This window comes from Aegilops tauschii, chromosome 5 (assembly GCF_002575655.3).
Source record: "Aegilops tauschii subsp. strangulata cultivar AL8/78 chromosome 5, Aet v6.0, whole genome shotgun sequence".
Classification (NCBI taxonomy): Eukaryota; Viridiplantae; Streptophyta; class Magnoliopsida; order Poales; family Poaceae; genus Aegilops; species Aegilops tauschii.
The window spans coordinates 295,032,714-295,051,303 of NC_053039.3; the positions used below are offsets into that span (position 1 = coordinate 295,032,714).

Consider the following 18,590-nt stretch of genomic DNA (forward strand, 5'->3'; position numbering starts at 1 on the left):
AATTGGTCAAATATGGAAAGTGGGTGTTTTGGGGATGATTTTAGGATGGAGGCTAATGGTGGTGGTAATGATATATGTGGATGGGGGTGTCAAGAGCTACTCAACGAGCTAAAGAACGCGAAAATCGGACTCCGGGTGTGGAAGTTATGGGCAAAACGGTGAAGCACTGGCGGCTGACCTGGGGGGTCGTGCGCGCGGGGGTAGGAGCCCGTGGGCACGGGGTCCCGTGCGCACGGTACAGGTCCATGAGCACGGGGTGTCCAGAGTCCTTTCGGGGGCCCATGCGCACGGGGTCTGGGGTCCGTGGGCACGGGGTGGGCGGAAATTTCATGATTTCGGAGTGTGTCCATGTACCCTCGTAGACTGAAAGTGGAAGCATTTGTTAATGCGGTTGATGTAGTCGAACTTCTTCTTGTTCCGACCGATCAAGTACCAAACGTACGGCACCTCCGAGTTCTGCACATGTTCAGCTCGATGACGTCCCTCGAACTCTTGATCCAGCAAAGTGTCGAGGGAGAGTTCCGTCAGCACGACGGCATGGTGATGGTGATGGTGAAGTGCTCCGCGCAGAGCTTCGCCTAAGCACTACGAAGATATGACCGGAGGCGTAAACTGTGGAGGGGGGCGCCGCACACGGCTATGAATCAATGTTGTGTATTCTAGCGGTGCCCTGCCCTCATATATGTATAGGTGGGAGGGAGAGGGAGCAGCCAAGGGGGCGCCCAAGTAGTAGGAATCCTACTTGGGGCCCTAATCCTATTCGCCCCCCCCCCCCTTACCATAACTTCCGGAGGGGGAAGGAAGGAGGAGGGAGGAGGGAAGGAAGGGGGAGGCCGAATCCCTCCCCTTCCTTTCTCTCTTCCCTTCTTTCCTACCCCTCCAGGTTCGGCCTATATGGGGGGCGCAGCAGCCCATGCTGGCTGTTGTGTTTCCCCTCTTGGCCCATTGGGCCCATATAGTTGCCGGGGGGTTGCCCGGAACCCCTTTCGGTGACCCGATATGTACTCAGTACCCCCGGAACACTTCTGGTGTCCGAATATCATTGTCCTATATATGAATCTTTACCTCTCGACCATTTTGAGACTCCTCGTCATGTCTGTGATCTCATCCGGGACTCCGAACAACATTCGGCCACCAAATCACATAACTCATATGATACAAAATTGTCATCGAACGTTAAGCGTGCGGACCCTACGGGTTCGAGAACTATGTAGACATGACCGAGACACCTCTCCGGTCAATAACCAACAACGGAACCTGGATGCTCATATTGGTTCCAACGTATTCTATGAAGATCTTTATCAGTCATACCGTAATTAGAACATACGTTATTCCCTTTGTCGTCGGTATGTTACTTGCCCGAGATTCGATCATCGGTATCTTCATACCTAGTTCTATCTTGTTACCGGCAAGTCTCTTTACTCGTTCCGTAATACATCATCCCGCAACTAACTCATTAGTCACATTGCTTGCAAGGCTTATTATGATGTGTATTACTGAGAGGGGCCAGAGATACCTCTCCGATACTCAGAGTGACAAATCCTAATCTTGATCTATGCCAACCCAACAAACACCTTCAGAGATACCTGTAGAGCATCTTTATAATCACCCAGTTACGTTGTGACGTTTGATAGCACACAAGGTATTCCTCCGGTATCCGGGAGTTGCATAATCTCATAGTCAAAGGAATATGTATATGACATGAAGAAAGCAATAGCAATAAAACTTAACGATCATTATGCTAAGCTAACAGATGGGTCTTGTCCATCACATCATTCTCCTAATGATGTGACCCCGTTCATCAAATGACAACACATGTCTATGGTTAGGAAACTTAACCATCTTTGATTAACGAGCTAGTCTAGTAGAGGCTTACTAGGGACACGGTGTTTTGTCTATGTATTCACACATGTATCAACTTTCCGGTTAATACAATTCTAGAATGAATAATAAACATTTATCATGATATAAGAAATATAAATAACAACTTTATTATTGCCTCTAGGGCATATTTCCTTCACTACTAAGCATGGCGCCCTGACATGGGGCGTCATGGTCCTAGGCTCTGCCAACGTGGCAAGTGAGCGCTGACTAGCATGGCGCCTTTGACCGGGGCGTCATGATGTCTAGCATGGGGCCCCGGGCCCAGGTGTCATGCAAAAGGGCGATTTTGTGAAAACAAATTCGAAATGGGTTCATTTTGTGCTAAACTTTTTGAAAAGGGACAGTTTTGTCGTTTTTAACCTAATTCTAACACAAACCAGAGTGATTTTCACATGAAAAATTCAACTAGGATGTTATTATGCCACTAAAGATCTAGGTCTTGCTCTTTGTACGCATGTCTAAACAAGGATCGAGCGAATTGTAAAACTTAGTCATATTTCTTTGGGAAAGTGATCAAAGGAAAATTTCCCCATTGTTTAGTTGCTCCATTCATTTGAACCAAATGGGTGAATAATGTCACAAAAGGACATGGAAAATGTCCGTTCCTATGTTTTTTTCTTCCACTTTTTGTATGAATTTAACAGCGAGTGAAAGATTGGGTGTATATAGAGTTGTCACCAGAGAGAAAGCGACGGAGGTGGAAAAGTATGGGGGAAACGTATAGTTAATGACAAATGGTCTTAAACGTAAGAAAATTTTGTTGGCAGCCTTTTCGGCGAATCTGTTTACATATACCTTGGACAGCCTCCACAACATTGTCAAGGGCGCTCCACACATGTTATGAAGACTGTATACAAGTATGCAACGACTCTGTTAGAGTTGCTCTTGCTATGTGGTAACGTTTTTTTCCGCCTATGTATGGCATGATTCGTACTCCCTCCGTTCCAAATTATTCGTCGGAGAAATTGATGTATCTAGAACTAAAATACATCTAGATATATCCATAAATGCGACAAGTAATTCGGAACGGAGTACAGTACATACTGTACTAGCATTAACTCTTGGCTTAGATGGTTCCTTGAATCTAGCTCGCTCAGTCGATTTCCTGTCGATTTATACGGCCAAGCGGAAGAATCTTGTCCCGCCAAGTGGCCGGGCTAGCTCCTCCCTCGGAGCAGAGCACCTGGCCATGGCTAACAGACAAGTTGCGCCTAAGCCAAACCAGGGGCGCGGGCGTTTGGAAAGAAAAAAATATATATCCCGTTTCGAAAAGAAAAAAACCAGGGGCGCGCGGGTAAAGCAGGAGCTGTGCCGACGAGGACGAAACCTCTACTGGACAGCTCAAGTGGGGGAACTCGCCTTTCACGACGCCCGTTTTTCACCGCAACTCACTTCACAGCTGAATCTTGCAGTAGGCTTTTCTGTCGGCGCGCTGGTACATGTATTGAATGCGTCAGTGGATAGCAGAGAAACATATGCAACGTCCAACACTATCATATGGTGACGGGGCGTCTGAAATGACGACACTATGACGGCCCAAAATTCTGGCCTGGAAAGTAAAGGAAAAAAGCTCATTGTGATGGATGTGTTTGTTCTTTTGTGTACGACACATATAATGAGCTGCTCGTTTGAATACTAATCTTTGTGATGTGTTTGTAAAGGAAAAAAGCTTTGTGCTTGTAGTCGTCGCTAGGTGGTCTACAGACATGTATGTGTTGTTATTCTTTGTATTGCCATGGCAAGTTGAATAGATCGGAAGTTTCTTCGGGGGGAAAAAAAGAACTGCCCTGGGCGAGAGAGACGTGGTTTTTTTTGTGTGTGTGCGAGTCTTATCAGGTATGGCGAAATGCATTGATCTCATCTATCTATCCACATCAATAACTTCATTAACATTCAATCATAGCTACACCAGGCAAAATGAGAACAAAAATGCTACAAAAAAACTGTATCTAGCTTTAGCTACAATGTTTTCACTTTATGGCTTTACAATGCCGTGAAGCTTCCATCCCCCAAGGCCAGCCTGCGAAAAAGCCTGTATATCATGACGACAGAAATTCAGTCAAGTTTCTGCTAACTTATCTGCTCAACAAGATTTTTATTTCATGAAAAATGGTGCACTATGAACCCACGCCATTTTGTTCAAATGAGAAGAGTATAATGAACCACATCATGAAACTGATCATTGTTTCTAAAATACTTCAGATATGGTGATAATACTTGACCATTTCGATTTGCCACATGGTGATTTGATTTCCCTTCAGTTTAGTATAGGGGGCTTGAATGTGCTACAGAACACGGACTAATATACTACTCGAAGAAAAAACACAAGCATTTCCAGAAATTCTTTGTGCTGCCAAAAGCTTTTCTATTTTCCTGAGTCATCTCATTCAGGTATCCTTCAAACAGACAGTAACATTAGTCCTACTTGGCTTTTCTAAATTGCCTTTAGTGTGTGCTTTTCACATGACTCACAATAACAAGTAGTACTGCAGAATTAGAGGATCCGCCTAACTGAAAATCACCAGTGAATAATGCTTGCATCATTTAAAGTTCTACATTAACTAAAAATCAGTAACTTTACAGGGAAAATATAGAATTAGAGTAAATACGCATTTGCACAATCAGTTTGGGCGTTGTTGGCAACCACAATGACGGTAGGCACATAACAGTACTATCGAGGGGTTAAAAAGGGAAGCATAATTTATGTTCAGGCATCAGAATAATACTAACCTCAATCCATGATTTCCCAGCAGCTTCTAGCAATGCAGCATTACACGTCTTGAGCACCACTGAATCACCAGAAAACATAGAGGCTGCTTCTTCCCATCCTTTATTATGTCCCATGCACCTGAAATTTTATTCTACAAAAGCGTCAAAAATAGGCCTAGCAACTCTCAGAGCATGCACAGGTGCTTAGAAGCAAATGACTATGTAGTTTGAGCATACATCAGAGAAGATAGCATAATGAAGAACAAATAATAGCAGACTCACATCACCGTTAGTATCTCATCAGTTGAATATTCACAAATTGCCTTTTGCAAGTGCTCGGCAGTTTGACCATCCATTGCAGCAATCGAGTAGAAACTTGGGATGAAATGCACAAGTGCTTGAGACAATCCTTGAACATGCTCTTGCATGATCTGAAGAGTTTCCTTTGTACGAGTTGCATCACTGTGTCCACAAACAGTTTAGGAAGGTATGAATGACATGACATGCTCCATTAAGTCACATATGAGTAAATCAAAGTAGGTGATTTTATGTCATCTTCATAGACATAGCTTACAATTTGGCATTTTCAAATGAAAGTATCTCTCGGTCTCTCCAAAAGTTAAATAGCACAAAAAGATGAAACTAAAGAATAGAAAAGTAACCCTTGTAATATGTTCATTTCGATGTAATATATGTCATTATCTACTGCTTATGTAAGTGAATCACGGAGAAACAACATTTACACTTGTGGCTTGAATACATAATTTCAGACCCCATTTAGGAACCCAAAAATTTCCCTATCCCACTGGGAAAGAACTGGTTAATGTGAAAGTCCAGCATTCTAATGGGACCTCAGTTTCAGTTTTCTAAAACTGCGAGACCCACCCACACAATTAGTAACAAATACGAGGGCAACCAAATTGGACCTTGAAGCGTTCCTACATTACACGCCTACTGCTGTCGTTAAACCCTATTCTGTGTACACATTGTTCTGCACAAGATAAGGATGTACCTGCATAGGATAAGCTCAGGTATCCATCCCATTTGATGGAATTTATCAGAAACGCTTATTGCATCAGCTCTTCCAGCTTTGCTCAGTGGTCTGTCATGATCTGTCATTGATGGCAATATGAACTGTTGTTTTTCAAGAATGAAATGCAAAAAGGCCAGCAACCACAAAGAAGGAATGCATCTAGGTTTCTTGTAGCACTGCAGCTAAACAAGAGTACATACAATATCGTGCCAAAAGTAAAGAGAAGAACCAAAATTAATTACTGATTAAAATTGCTAGAATAGCACATAGTACCAGGCTAAAATGCTGATCCAAGTCTGTCGCATAAAAACACACTGACCCCGTTTAATGTTCTTGATCCTTGATTTTCCATTTCGTGCTCGGCGTCCAACTAAACTATGAAACCCCTTATTCATAATATTGTGAATTTTAACCTGACATTTTAACTCAAGTATAACAGACGCCCACAAGTTTAATGTATCTGAATAGTCCCAGTGTTACAATTCCATTCCGTAACTTCTACGGCGCCCAAAGCACCAATGATGTTAGCCAATGTGAGAGTTAATTGATACCCCCAAAGTATTTGGGAGCTCAAGCGCCCAGGCAGCACTTTGAACTGAAAATTCATCAAAGAAGCTTCACCTACACACGTAGATTCTGCGTGCCACGTACTCCCTCCGTTCCAAATTACTCATCGTGGTTTTAGTTTAAATTTAAACTAAAACCACGATGAGTAATTTGGAACGGAGGGAGTAGTACGGTATATATATACCTCTGGTGAAGCGTTCCCCAACCGCGCTGTCCCCGTGGCGGAGGAGGATGAGGCGGCGTCGCGGCGTGGCGGAGGCCGAGTCGGAGGAGCCCGGCTCGGCGGCGGCGGCCGGGGCGTCGACGACGGTGGTGGAGACGGAGACGGAGCGGGCGACGGCGGCCGCGGAGGGAGGGAGGCGGCAGGCCGCGGAGGAAGCGTAGAGGAGGAGGTGAGGAGCCGTGGCGGAGGAAGGAGGCGACAGTAGCCGAGGAGGAGCTCTCATCATCCGCCGCTGTTGTCGCTGAGCTGAGCTGATTTTGTTACATGGGATGGGAGAAGGGAGAACGGAACGGATGGATAGAAGGAACAGGCAAGGACGATGGCGTGGTTGCTGATGAGTGATGACGGGCTTGCGAACAGTAGATGCTGCTGACCTCTGTTCTTTTCCTGACTGGTGAGCGACAGACCAATATTTCTTCGGTGAGTGACGCAACAATATTTCTATTTCCAGGGTACGGAAATTCGTTTGGTAGTCCTTTTTTTTTTGCAGGGACCTCGTTTGGTAGTCTCACCAGGCCCAACAGACATTTGGTTGCTTGGATTCATGGATTGTATGCGTTTCCTAGGTCGCACAAACTTTAAAGCAGTCCCGGACTTCCACACCACCTCCCCCCATTCACCCTTATGGTTTTTTCGATGACCGACCATCAACTGTGCTGCCCCACTTTAATCCCCGTGAAAGATCAACTCGGCGCCATGGCAAGAACGCCGCCTCAGACAGAAGGCAAAGGAGGTGGCGACGCTCAAAAAGAAGGGCGGCAGGGGCGTGGTGCAGGGCGGGGCCTGGGACGCGGGGCACCGCCGCCATCTTCGTCCGTAAAGATGTCGTCCTAGATGGCTCCCTACTTCTACGCCACCCAACAGTTCAGCAGGCAGCCCCCGGCATCCGTCGCCGGGCACATGCCTTTGTTTCGGATTCTGGGAGCAGATTCAGCTTAGCCAGTGAAGCCAAATCTAGAATCTAAAACAAACAGCTATTTGAAATCAGCTTTGTCAGTGAAGCCGAATCTGGATTTGGACCATTTTTTGTGCAATTTCCTGAAGCACCTCAAAGTGTACTTCGGTGGTGAAGCTGATTCTCAGAATCAGATTCGCCAGTGAAGCGAATCCACATGTGATTTAAATCCAAGCGAAGCTGAAACAAACAGGGCCTTATTGCGTCGACATCAACGCGACGCCGCTCCTTTTTCTTCGAGTCTACATTGTTGAAGCTTATCTGAATGCGGACGCCAAGCGTGGAGCAGCTCGGTGCCCGCTCTCTATTCGCCAGTATGTCTCAATCGGGCAAGCTGGTGTATGACGACGCAGACAAAGAGATTTTGAGATGATCCACAACGAAGGCAGAGGCTGCTACCGGAGGGGGGGGGGGGTAGGTGGATAACTCGGAGTCCACGCAACCGGGCACGTACACTCAGTCGGACAAGCAGTCGGGTACGTACACACTGTCTGGCACATAGCCGGGCACAGACACCCAACAGCCGGATTCGTACACCGGCCAGCAGGAGTAGTAGGAGGACTGCGACGATGACCTTGATTTGGATGAATTTGCGGCCGATCCAAAGAAGGGTAGAGGAGAAAACTTCAACATGAGGGAGGACGAGTTGTTGTGCACTTCGTGGTTGTAGCATAGATCCAATCCATGGCACGAAGCAAAAGGACACGACATTTGGGCCAACATTTTTTTTAACCTGATGACAGTGGGAGAGGCTCCTACTGACTTTTAAATTAGCAAGGGGACAAGGTTACGTAATTAAAATGTGGATTTGGCGGGGTATAGGGGTGGGTTACATGGAGAGAGGGGGAACTACAAGTTAGAAAACACAAGCACAAGAAATACAAAAAAAAAGGGTGAAAAGGAACATCCAAACTAGAGAAACTAGATGGATTCCACCAAGCCCCTGATGAAGGGATGTAGTTCCTCCTTTGTTCTGCGTACCATCATTGACATGTCACTTTTGAACATGTTCCTCCAAGAATCCAGTGACGGCATATGCTTGTTATTCCTCTCTTTTCATATCCCCACGCCACAATGGTAAAGACCTTTATAAACAGTGGTTTGTTCCATGAACGTCTTCCCTCATGCAAGAGGGCTAATCTGCAATCACTATTCTGTCAGGAGATTCCCACAGTGTTCCAACAGTCAATCACAAAAGGGCATTTGAAGAACAAGTGGGTCACGGTTTCATCAGAGGGGAAGAACATAGCAGGCAAGTGTAAACATTGTCGTTGATCACATAGTACCTCCTTTTCAACATGTTCCCGATATTCAAGCGGTCAGCCACGTAAAGATCTTCCACTTATTGGTACATTTGGATTTCCACACCCAAGAGAAGGACAACATTCATACTTGGTTCCATGAGAACAAGCATTTCGAGCCCTACACCGACGAACTCATCCGCAGTCGTGGGGCAAATTCGCTCAACCATCGATGATACATCATCCAAGAGATCGTGTCCAAATATTGTGGCCATTTGAAGCAGCTAATCGGTCGGTGGCCAAGTGGCAAAAATCACTGACCAAGTAAGTTTTTATATGTGTTGGTCATTGGGCCGGATATGCTCTATGTATTGGTCATTTGGTCGGACCGGATATGCAGTTTGTTGGCAATGTTTTTTATTTGTAGCTTTTCCGTGCGTGCAACTTGTTCTTGAAGTTGGAGAAGAGAAATTCCGTCCTCGTGCATTGTTGGTTGAAGTTGAGTGGGCATTCGAAGTGAAATTTATTCATTGCCAACCACGTCAAGACCGCCGGCATAGGCACCGAGGAAGAAGTGGGTGATCCAACCGACCCAACAAAAGAGCCGCCCAAGAAGGTTAGAAAAGGGTCCCGAGGAAAGAAGTGGGAGGAGGAGAAGGAGAAGCGAGAAGGGGTAGTGACCAAGATAACATAGAGGTTCAAGGAGATATGTAAGGCCGGGAGGTTTAACATCTTGATGGCAGCGACCGATAAGAAGCTCAAACCTGAAAAGAAGAAGGACAAACTCGAAGAGAAGAAGGTTGAGATCGCGGCCACTTCGGAGGATTCGAAGATTTTGACCTTGAAGATGGACTAGTTGGATGACGATGCAAGGATGATCGTGCAAGCTGTCCGTCTTAGGATGTTGAAGTGCTTGAAGGAGCTGGAGACTGCGGAGAAGGGGCAGATGAGAAGGAAGCGGACGGCGAGGAGGAAGCGGCGACAGAGTTTAGCATGAAGGGTCGGATAGTCGGTCCAGCAAGGCAAAAAGTTCATTCTCTTGCGGACTATGATACTTTTGTGATCATACATGTAAAAACTATGAGCATCTCCCTCTTTTTGGTTATGATCGAACTCGCTATGCAACTGAATTTCAAATTGGCCAGACCTAGATAGACGTTTAGGAATACAGTTGGATGACCGACTTTCATCCATATCCGCAGACGGGTCTGGACCAGTCGATGAACAGATACCATGCCTGTCTTGGGCGTCAGCTTTAGGGCGTCTCTAAGGCCTACAGGGAAGAAAGGCTTTGCAAGACACGTGTCATGTTATCACATGGGTCCAACTTGATGAGAAGATAGACTCGGTCTCATAGAAAAAAGATTCCCATTTCAAAGAAGGCGGGAGAGTGCTGAGCAAGAAATACAAAGCAAATTACAAAGAAAGAACAACCTTTATGTTCATAAAGCATAGAAGAAAGAACCAGCTCATCACATGCTACGAGTAAGCTTTTACAGTACAATTCAGCCTTGATTATTTCCTTGCGGCACAAAAATGAACATCCTACTAATAGTTCCATCACAGCATCAGATTCTAAGAGAAACTCAACAATCATATGTACATTTTCAGGCCCGATGAGGCGAGATGATGCTCGCAACACATTGGTATACGATCAGTCCTCGCCAAGAGTACACCACCCCAGAAGAACACTAATTCCACAACATCTCCATGAACAAGGAAGAAATCGATCACGTATACGCTATCTCTGCAAGCACTTGGGCCAACTGCAAGACCAAAACTTGATCCATGAGCGCATGGCCATTTGTGGTGTTAAATCCTTGCGTTATGATGGGCTCAATGGATCAACCGCAGTACTGATACGTAAACAAGACAAGGTGAATCCAGAGAACTCAGCTTCCCAGCTTGAAGGCATCCACGAAAAGGCCCAGACATACACCGGCTTTCCAGAAGTTCACCATTGAAATAAATGACTGAAATCGTCCAGGAGGCCTGGTGACCGGTTTTCTGTACATAAGCATGCCGATTCCTTCAATGGCAGCCACTACGACGCCAGCAACAAGAACATCCCAGTCACCAGTCTGCCCTAGGATTGTTGCCAGAGCATTGGCGGTGTAGAATCCAAAGAGCACAAGGAATATCTTTGTGGGAGACTTGCTTCTGGCAGAGTTAAGCTTTTCAAGTAGTTGCCTTCCAGCAGCTTGGGCGAGTCGGCCAAGCCTTGTCCTGCCAAGAAAACCACTGTCCTCTTCAAAGTCTTCGCCATCTGCGTTAGGTGGTCCACCTGTCTCCAAGGCAAACACAGGCCTCCATCTTGAGTTTTTCATCTGGTAACTAAACAGAGTAGATATATCAAATCGTGGTTCCTAAGCTTCACAAAGGTAGGGTACTCAAAATCTCAAAGACTTATGATACAATCTTGTACTCTTGTATCTAACTCTGCAGACATTCCCATATGCTTCCATATAAAAGTTGGTACTACCATCATTTCCATTTTCATGATATAAAATGGTTTAATTAAACTTCGTCACACCCGTCGAACTCCCAGCCCCTCCTCGCGCCCCAACCCCGATTTCGAGGGGTGAGTTCTCCAATCTCTACGTTAGATAGACTATCTTTTAAATTAGGAAGAAATATTTTAGCTTGGTCCTCAAGCAAGTAGAAATCAGATCGATGATGTCTTACATACATTAGATTTTTAGGTCTTACCCCCCTACGAGGAATAAAAACAAGCAAGAATAAGAACAGTTCTTCTCTCTTGCCTCCATACAACCCAGTATACGACACAGCGTGTCAATATCACTAACATAAAACAAAGTGGGAGAAGACATTATAAATTTAAAATCATTAGTTGATAACTGTGGGTTGTCACTGCCATATGATCTAAAGCTGCGATGAACCTCAATATTCAAGCATTAGACTAATGAAACTGAAGTTTCAACGGCTGATCACTATTAAGTTTTAGCAACCAATATTTATAGAGATTTGAGACTAAAAAAATATTTAGTTGCTATTTTCATTTTCAAACACCAAAAAGAGCATGTTCCATCCGTAGCTAAGAATATGATGGCTGTAAAATATGTTTACAAATAAGAAGACATGGTTGTTAGAAAAATATTACCAACCAAAATATCTCTTCGTCTTGCTGATTTGTGTAGCTTTTGAAGTAACTCGTGTCTGTGACCGGGCAGCAAAGGTTCATATTTTGACATTTTGTGGTAAAGTTACAGTATTACAGAGTTTTAAGACGATGATGTCTTAAATAGATTTGTTATAGAACATAAGAGCAACTCCAACCGGGCGACCCATTTCGTCCGCCCATGTCCGTTTGGGTCGCCGACGACGAAAACGCCAGCCCAACACGCGGACCCAAACCCAAAACGCGTCCGCTTCATGTCCGCACCGACCCATTTCAGGCTCAAATTTGGGCCTGAAATGCGTCGGCGTGGACACGAAGCGGACGCGCCGCGCGTCCTCTCGGTGTCTGCCGCGGTCCCACATGGCGGGCGGCCAACGACCAAACGCGGTCATATTAACAGCGATCACCGACACCGGGCCCACGCGTCAGCTAGTGGAAGCGTCCTTTTTTAATCCACACATGCGGGGGCGGCCTCATCCAGTTGCACTTCCGTCCACATCTGGCCCCCCACGCGTACTTCCTCGCCGGCGACAACCAAAACCCTAGACATGGGGTTCTTCAGTGGCAGTGGCTCCGGCAAGAGCAAGGGGAAGTTCACCCCCGGCACTTCCTCCTCTCGCTCTCTTCCTCCTCCGCCGCCTGCCCGCTCCGCGAGGCAGTGTCTACACATCCCGGTGCACCAAGCGCGGTGGCACTGGGAGTTCAGGCAGCCACTGCCACACCACTGGCGCCTCGATCCACAGCGTATCCCGGTGCCGGCGGTGCCGCGGTCACATGCCGAGGAGGTGTGCAGCTCAAGCCGGAGCAGCGACGGATGCCGGAGTACGCGGCAGACTCTCCCCATTGGGAGGTCTGGTTTGCCCTCGAGAACAAGGAGCAATGGCGGCTCGGCGTGCAGCACCACCACGTCAACTCCCTGCCTCCCCAGTCATCAAGCCGGAGGAGCAGGAGGACGAGGCTGCCTACCAGGCGGCGCTGGCGGCGGCCATGGAGAGCTCCATCGAGGAGCGGCTGAAGGCGGAAGCGGACTACCAGGCGAGGCTGGCGGAGGCCATCGCCCTCTCTGCAGCCAATGACTGCGTGGTGCCGCCGTCGCCGCCGCCGCTCACCCCCCCCCCCCCCCCGGCGACTATGCCCGAGCCGGCCGAGCAGTACGTCTGGACCGGCCAAGTGCGGAGTGGGTCAGCCCCCCCCCCATTTGGCTCGACGCGACGCCGGCGCAGGAGGCCGCGTACCTCGAGCATTGGAGGGAGCGCGCGCTGGCGGAGGAGCGCGCCGACGGCGAGCGGCGCATGCAGAGGGAGCGCAAGGAGGAGGAGCGCGCCCGCATTGCCACATTGCCGCCGCCGCAGCAGACGCCGGCAGAGGCAGCCCTGGCGGCCTATCAAGCCACGTTCGGCTGGGCTGGGCCGCCTCCCGTCTTCATTGACCTCATCGGCGGCGATGGCGACAGCAAGGGCAAGGGCAAGGCGGACGTCTAGGGCAGCGTGCGGACACGAATATCTTTTATGTTTTAATTATGTTTTAAGTGCACTTTGGCCGGCAGTTGACCGGCCACTTATGTTTAATTAAGTTCCTATTATATTTGTCTGTGCCACGTGTTTATCATTTTTGTTTTTTTCTTTTGGACGTGGGCAAATTTGGGTCTGCCTCCCGTTGGGCGCACCAGCAAACCCAAATGAAAAAGCGGACACGCCCGTCCGCCTGGCCGACCCAAACGGACAAAAAGCGGACAAACCGCGCGTCCGTTTGGGTCGCCCGGTTGGAGTTGCTCTAACATTAGATTGTTAATGCACGTGGCGTGGAACAAACTTCCAGTGCAGATGTACCAGAAGTTCAAGTCGCAAAGGGGCCAACACTGATAGAGGAAATGCACCTACATGGTGGGTCGAATCCAGTAGTGCATCCCCGGAAGTGAGATGGCAGGAATAGTCGATAGACAACAGAAAACAAGGAAATACAAGCAAAGCAGATGTCATCCTTCCTAGTTTAATATCAATAAAGTTCAAGTTTATAAGCTGATAAGAAACCAAACAAGGCGACAGACTTTCTCTAACACACTATGTGAGCATAAAATCGCCAATCATAGACACGACACTGCCACATTGGTAACTTGAGAGAACCAAGAAGGCGATATATGTCAAAAAGGTGCCAACGGAGTGTTCATGCTTGATGCATGTCGAACATGGGTGTCAGGCCACTGAGCAGAAATATGTGTGCAGTGGAGGGGCAAAGTTGAGGTTCAAATGGGTTAGTCTCAAGCGTATATATCATCCTACGAATGTTGGATCAACATGCAAGTATGTTAGTGGGCATATCATCAGGAGTCCGGGCAGTGAAGGGGACATTCTCTTCCCCCAAAATAGCAATATGACCTTGCTTCTCATGTTCCATTCGATAAATCTTCTTTGTTCAAATATTGACACATCCATTGTCATACAATTCATGAAGACTGGCACATTAAGTATATGACGGTGAAGAGTTGTAGGCAAGAAGGAAATTCTCGATCCTCTGCTACCGATAAAGAGACTTAAGCACATAGTCAAAGTGGCAGTAAACAACAACCCAAATCTTCAAGTTTCTGCTAAATTGCAAGTTTTTAACTGGAGGCAGACGGCAAGGATGCCACCAAACACATATCTCAAGCACTATGAATCTACTTTGGACTTAGGCTTGAAAGAATCCATAAGCATATTACAGCTAGGCAACAAACAAAATCACTGAATTAGCGATCATGGGTGTGGCGTAAATCAGTGGTATGGAGAGCTAACCTGATTGCTCCTCCACTCGTCTTCGCAGCCCACAAGAAGCAAGTCTGGCGAAGGACATTGGGCAGCGCCAGCGTGAAGCCGTGGCGGCCACCTCCAGCACAGAGGCCTCCTGCTGGCGGTCGTGGCGCGCAGAGAGGTGCACCATGCCGCAGAAGCATGGTCTGGTGAGCGGGGGCTACGCGCTCAGGCCGGAACGGAAGAGAGCGGTGGAAGGGGAGGGGTATGAGGAGGAGGAGGAGTGCGACAGACGGCAAGACGGTGCTGGTTGCAGGGCTGATGGGCCAGGCGAGGACTGGACCGACGCGGAGGATGTTGGGGGAGGGACGACGGCAGACAAGATCAAGAGCGTACGAACAGCAGCGCGTGGCTGAGACTATGAGCAGAGCATTGCCTGTGTACCATTAAAACTTCGGTCAAACTCCAAAATACCATTATAAACTTCACTGTTGCCAAATGTATTATGAAAGTTTCATAGCCAAAATGTACTAACAGAAATTAACTGGAGAAGGAAAAAACCATTCTACCCTTACCTCTTCACACCAGGAGCTCCTCGTAGCTTCATCTCCTTCGAAACACACAACCAGTACAAATTTCAGCAGCATAAATGAGTGAATACAACTGAGCATCTATTTCTACACGAAATGTGTCATTCGAATCAACTCTGAAACTGACACAAGAAAGAACCGACTCCTACCGTATCAATCTAAGTGCCATGTACAGTATGAAGCAGCAGCTAGGATGAGCTGTTGGAGAGAACCAGCCGGTGGTAGAAGAGGAGGACCGACGAGAGATGGACAGCTCCTGCGTCTGGACGCCCGAGCAGAGGAACTGGGGGCGGGGTGGGGCGCCAGCTCACCCTGCTACGACGACGGGGAGCGCGCCGCCTCGTCTGCCCGCTGGATCCAACGGCGAGCCAAGCAGATGCGTCGAGTGGAAGTGGGGTGGCCCGCCGGCCGGAAGAAACGAGGGGCGGGCTGGAAGGCGGTGGCGCGCCGGCCGGAGAAGAGCACGGGGTTGGAGTATGGTGGCTACGGGATGGGGAAAGGAAGAGGAGATAGGGTTTGTGAGAAGGGTAATTTTGCGATTTTGAGAAAACTGGCATGTGTGTAGATTGTCGATTAACCGACCCAACTTTAGAAAACTGCGTCTTTTTAACTATTTTATTAAATATAAAGTTCATTTATCGAGTGAGATGCAAACCTTGAATTTGAGTATAAATAGTACTCCCTCAATTATTTTATTTTTTGCGAGAAACTGTCAATCTATTCATCTCCAATCATGACAGTACAACGAACACCAGAAATAATAAAAATTATATCTAAATTCATAGACCGCCTAGCGACGATTACAAGCACTGAAGCGAGCCGAAGGCGCGCCGCCGTCATCACATCTCCCTCCTCGGAGCCAGGCACAACTTGTTGTAGTAGATAGAATGGAAATCGTTGTGCTAAGAGCATCTCCAGCCGTTGCCCACCCCTCCCCCCCCCCCCCCCCCCGAGGCATAAAATCGCCGCCTGGGGGCGAGCCGGCGGTAAAATCGCTCTGGGGGCGGTTGGGCATCCAGCCGTCGCCCCCAGGCACCGATACCGGCCCACTTTCGGCGAAAAAATGCCTGATATCAGCGCGAATCGGCCCATATTCTGGTTCGGCGTGGTTTTTGTGTCACATATTCATCATAGCAAATCAATAAAAATCAAATAGTTCAACAAATAGTACAACAATAAATAGTTCAATACAAATTATATAGTTCAAGAAATAAAAACTCATATTTCATCACACGTCGAGCTAGGCGTCGCCTTTGATTCTCCATAGGTGCTCCACCAGATCCTACTGCAGTTGTTGATGCACCTGTGGGTCTCGGATCTCCTGACGCATATTGAGGTAGGCAGTCCAGGTTGCCGGTAGCTGGTGATCAACTTCGGCTAAAGGACCCTGCCTGTAGCATGGTTTAGTGTCAAACATTGGCTCTTCCTGCTCGCTCTCGATGATCATGTTGTGCAAGATGACACAGCAAGTCATGATCTCCCACATTTGATCTTTCGACCAGGTCTGAGCAGGGTGCAGGACAACAGCAAATCGAGATTGGAGCGCACCAAATGCCCGCTCGACATCCTTCCTGCAAGCCTCCTGCACCTTGGCAAAGTGGGACTTCTTGCCTTTTGGCACAGCGTTTGAGATAGTCTTCACAAATGTAGACCATCTTGGATATATGCCATCAGCTAGGTAGTACCCCTTGTTGTAGTGCCGTCCATTGACCTCGAAGTTCACCGGAGGAGAATGACCTTCAACAAGTTTGGCAAAGACAGGGGAGCACTGCAGCACGTTGATGTCATTGTGAGTTCCTGGCATACCAAAGAAGGAGTGCCAAATCCAGAGGTCCTGTGTGGCCACCGCCTCAAGTACCACACTGCAACCGCCTTTGGCGCCTTTGTACATCCCCTGCCAAGCAAATGAGCAGTTCTTCCATTTCCAATGCGTGCAATCGATGCTTCCAAGCATCCCAGGAAATCCTCTTGATGCATTCTGTGCTAGGATCCGAGCAGTGTCTTCCACATTGGGTGTTCGCAAGTATTATGGTCCAAACACTGCCACCACCGCCCTGCAGAACTTGTAGAAACACTCAATGGTCGTGGACTCAGCCATGCGCCCATAGTCGTCGAGTGAATCACCGGGAGCTCCGTATGCAAGCATCCTCATCGCTGTCGTGCACTTCTGGATTGAGGTGAATCCAAGTTTGCCGGTCCAATCCTTCTTGCACTTGAAGTAGCTGTCGAACTCCCAGATGTAATTCACAATCCTGAGGAAAAGCTTTCGGCTCATCTGATAACGGCGCCGAAATACTTTGTCGCCGTGCAGTGGAGCGTCGGCGAAGTAGTCGGAGTAAAGCATGCAGTAGCCTTCCAGACGATGCCGGTTCTTTGCTTTCATCCGCCCCGGCGCCGAGCCACCTCGCCGCGGCTTTTCATTGCTCGCGAGCAGGCCAGCGAGGACCATGAGATGCTCCTCTTCCTGGACGTCGGCTTTGGCTTCCTCCTCCAGCAGCGCGGCGAGCGCCTCCTCATCGTCCGAGTCCATCGCCGAGCAGGCAAATCGCCGAACACCTTGCGGGCGCGGTGGGGGCACACCGCCGGTACACTACCCTTTGCGGCCGGAACGCCGGAAAAATCGCCCGAACGGTGGTGGAAAGGCTGCCACGGCGAAACCTCCTCTCTTTTCTGGCGGGGAATGACCTATCTAGTGGTGGTGGGCGGTGGGCGGCGCCGGGATCGACAGGGTGGCAGCCGAGAGCGCAGGGGTGGGGGTGAATCTGGCCGGTTGGCTTGACTTTTCACCTGACAGTGTGGGCCAAACATGCTTTTCCCTTGCGCCGGAGCCCCCGAGCGCCCCCCAGTGCGCCGGGTTCGGCCTGCAATCGCCGGGCCAAAAAACGGGCCAAGCAGGCTGATTTCGGCGTCTTGGGGGCGCGACTGGGGCATTGTTTCGGCGCCGGCGCGTAAAAAGTGGCCTGGAGGGCTGTTGGGGGTGCAGCTGGAGATGCTCTAAGGCCCCATAGGACCAACACACCAGAACAATAACCGCCGCCGAGAAGAGAAGCTTAGATTGGAAGGATCCAACCTGAAGACACATGCACAAAGACGAACAAAGACCAGATCCGAGCGGATTCACCAAAGATAAACACCGACTGAATCCCACGAAATCCGCCGGAGACACACCTCCACACGCCCTACGACGATGTTAGACACACCATCGGGACGAGGGCTAGGCGGGGAGAAACTTATTCCATCTTCAAGAAGCCACCGCCGTCTCATCTTCTTGAACAGGATATAAACCCTAACAAAACTTGAAGAAGCACTTGAAAACGAAGCCCTCCCGCCAGCAAGGACCGGGATCCACTGCGCACCATGGCCCTAAGGCCACAGAAGACGTGGGAAATCGGCGGCGTCACCGACGGAAGGCAGAAACCCTAGCCGCCTTTCTTAGAGGAGAGGGAAGAAAGATACGTTTACTTACTCCCTCAGTTAATAAATATAAGATGGTTTGATATTTCAATATAGACCAAATACAGAC

At 48.4% G+C, this 18,590-nt stretch overlaps 2 protein-coding genes across 2 annotated transcripts; both read right to left on the minus strand.

Annotated features, from left to right (window-relative positions):
- Positions 1-3,750: 3,750 nt before the first annotated feature.
- LOC109754710 (uncharacterized protein At3g52155, chloroplastic) lies at positions 3,751-6,788 on the minus strand. The gene is made up of 5 exons (XM_020313617.4): positions 6,378-6,788; positions 5,606-5,705; positions 4,876-5,055; positions 4,615-4,732; positions 3,751-3,916 (listed from the first exon to the last, which is right to left on the minus strand). Exons 1-5 carry the CDS (start codon positions 6,640-6,642, stop codon positions 3,860-3,862), a joined length of 720 nt encoding a protein of 239 aa, XP_020169206.1. The 5' UTR covers positions 6,643-6,788; the 3' UTR covers positions 3,751-3,859.
- Positions 6,789-10,031: 3,243 nt separating this feature from the next.
- LOC109754698 (ycf20-like protein) lies at positions 10,032-15,064 on the minus strand. Its single transcript, XM_040390080.3, has 3 exons — positions 15,013-15,064; positions 14,523-14,913; positions 10,032-10,946 (listed from the first exon to the last, which is right to left on the minus strand). The coding sequence occupies exons 2-3, from the start codon at positions 14,678-14,680 to the stop codon at positions 10,505-10,507; spliced, it is 600 nt and encodes a 199-aa protein (XP_040246014.1). The 5' UTR covers positions 14,681-14,913; positions 15,013-15,064; the 3' UTR covers positions 10,032-10,504.
- Between the last annotated feature and the right edge of the window lie 3,526 nt (positions 15,065-18,590).

Excerpts from the sequence above, each read along its gene's own strand:
- LOC109754710 (XM_020313617.4), bottom strand. The coding sequence starts at position 6,642 with ATGATGAGAGCTCCTCCTCGGCTACTGTCGCCTCCTTCCTCCGCCACG. Across the intron at positions 5,706-6,377 it reads TGGGGAACGCTTCACCAGAG|ATCATGACAGACCACTGAGC; the intron begins GTATATATATAC and ends CATCAATGACAG. Across the intron at positions 5,056-5,605 it reads CCTGAGCTTATCCTATGCAG|TGATGCAACTCGTACAAAGG; the intron begins GTACATCCTTAT and ends TTGTGGACACAG.
- LOC109754698 (XM_040390080.3), bottom strand. The coding sequence starts at position 14,680 with ATGCTTCTGCGGCATGGTGCACCTCTCTGCGCGCCACGACCGCCAGCA. Across the intron at positions 10,947-14,522 it reads ACGAGTGGAGGAGCAATCAG|TTACCAGATGAAAAACTCAA; the intron begins GTTAGCTCTCCA and ends TACTCTGTTTAG.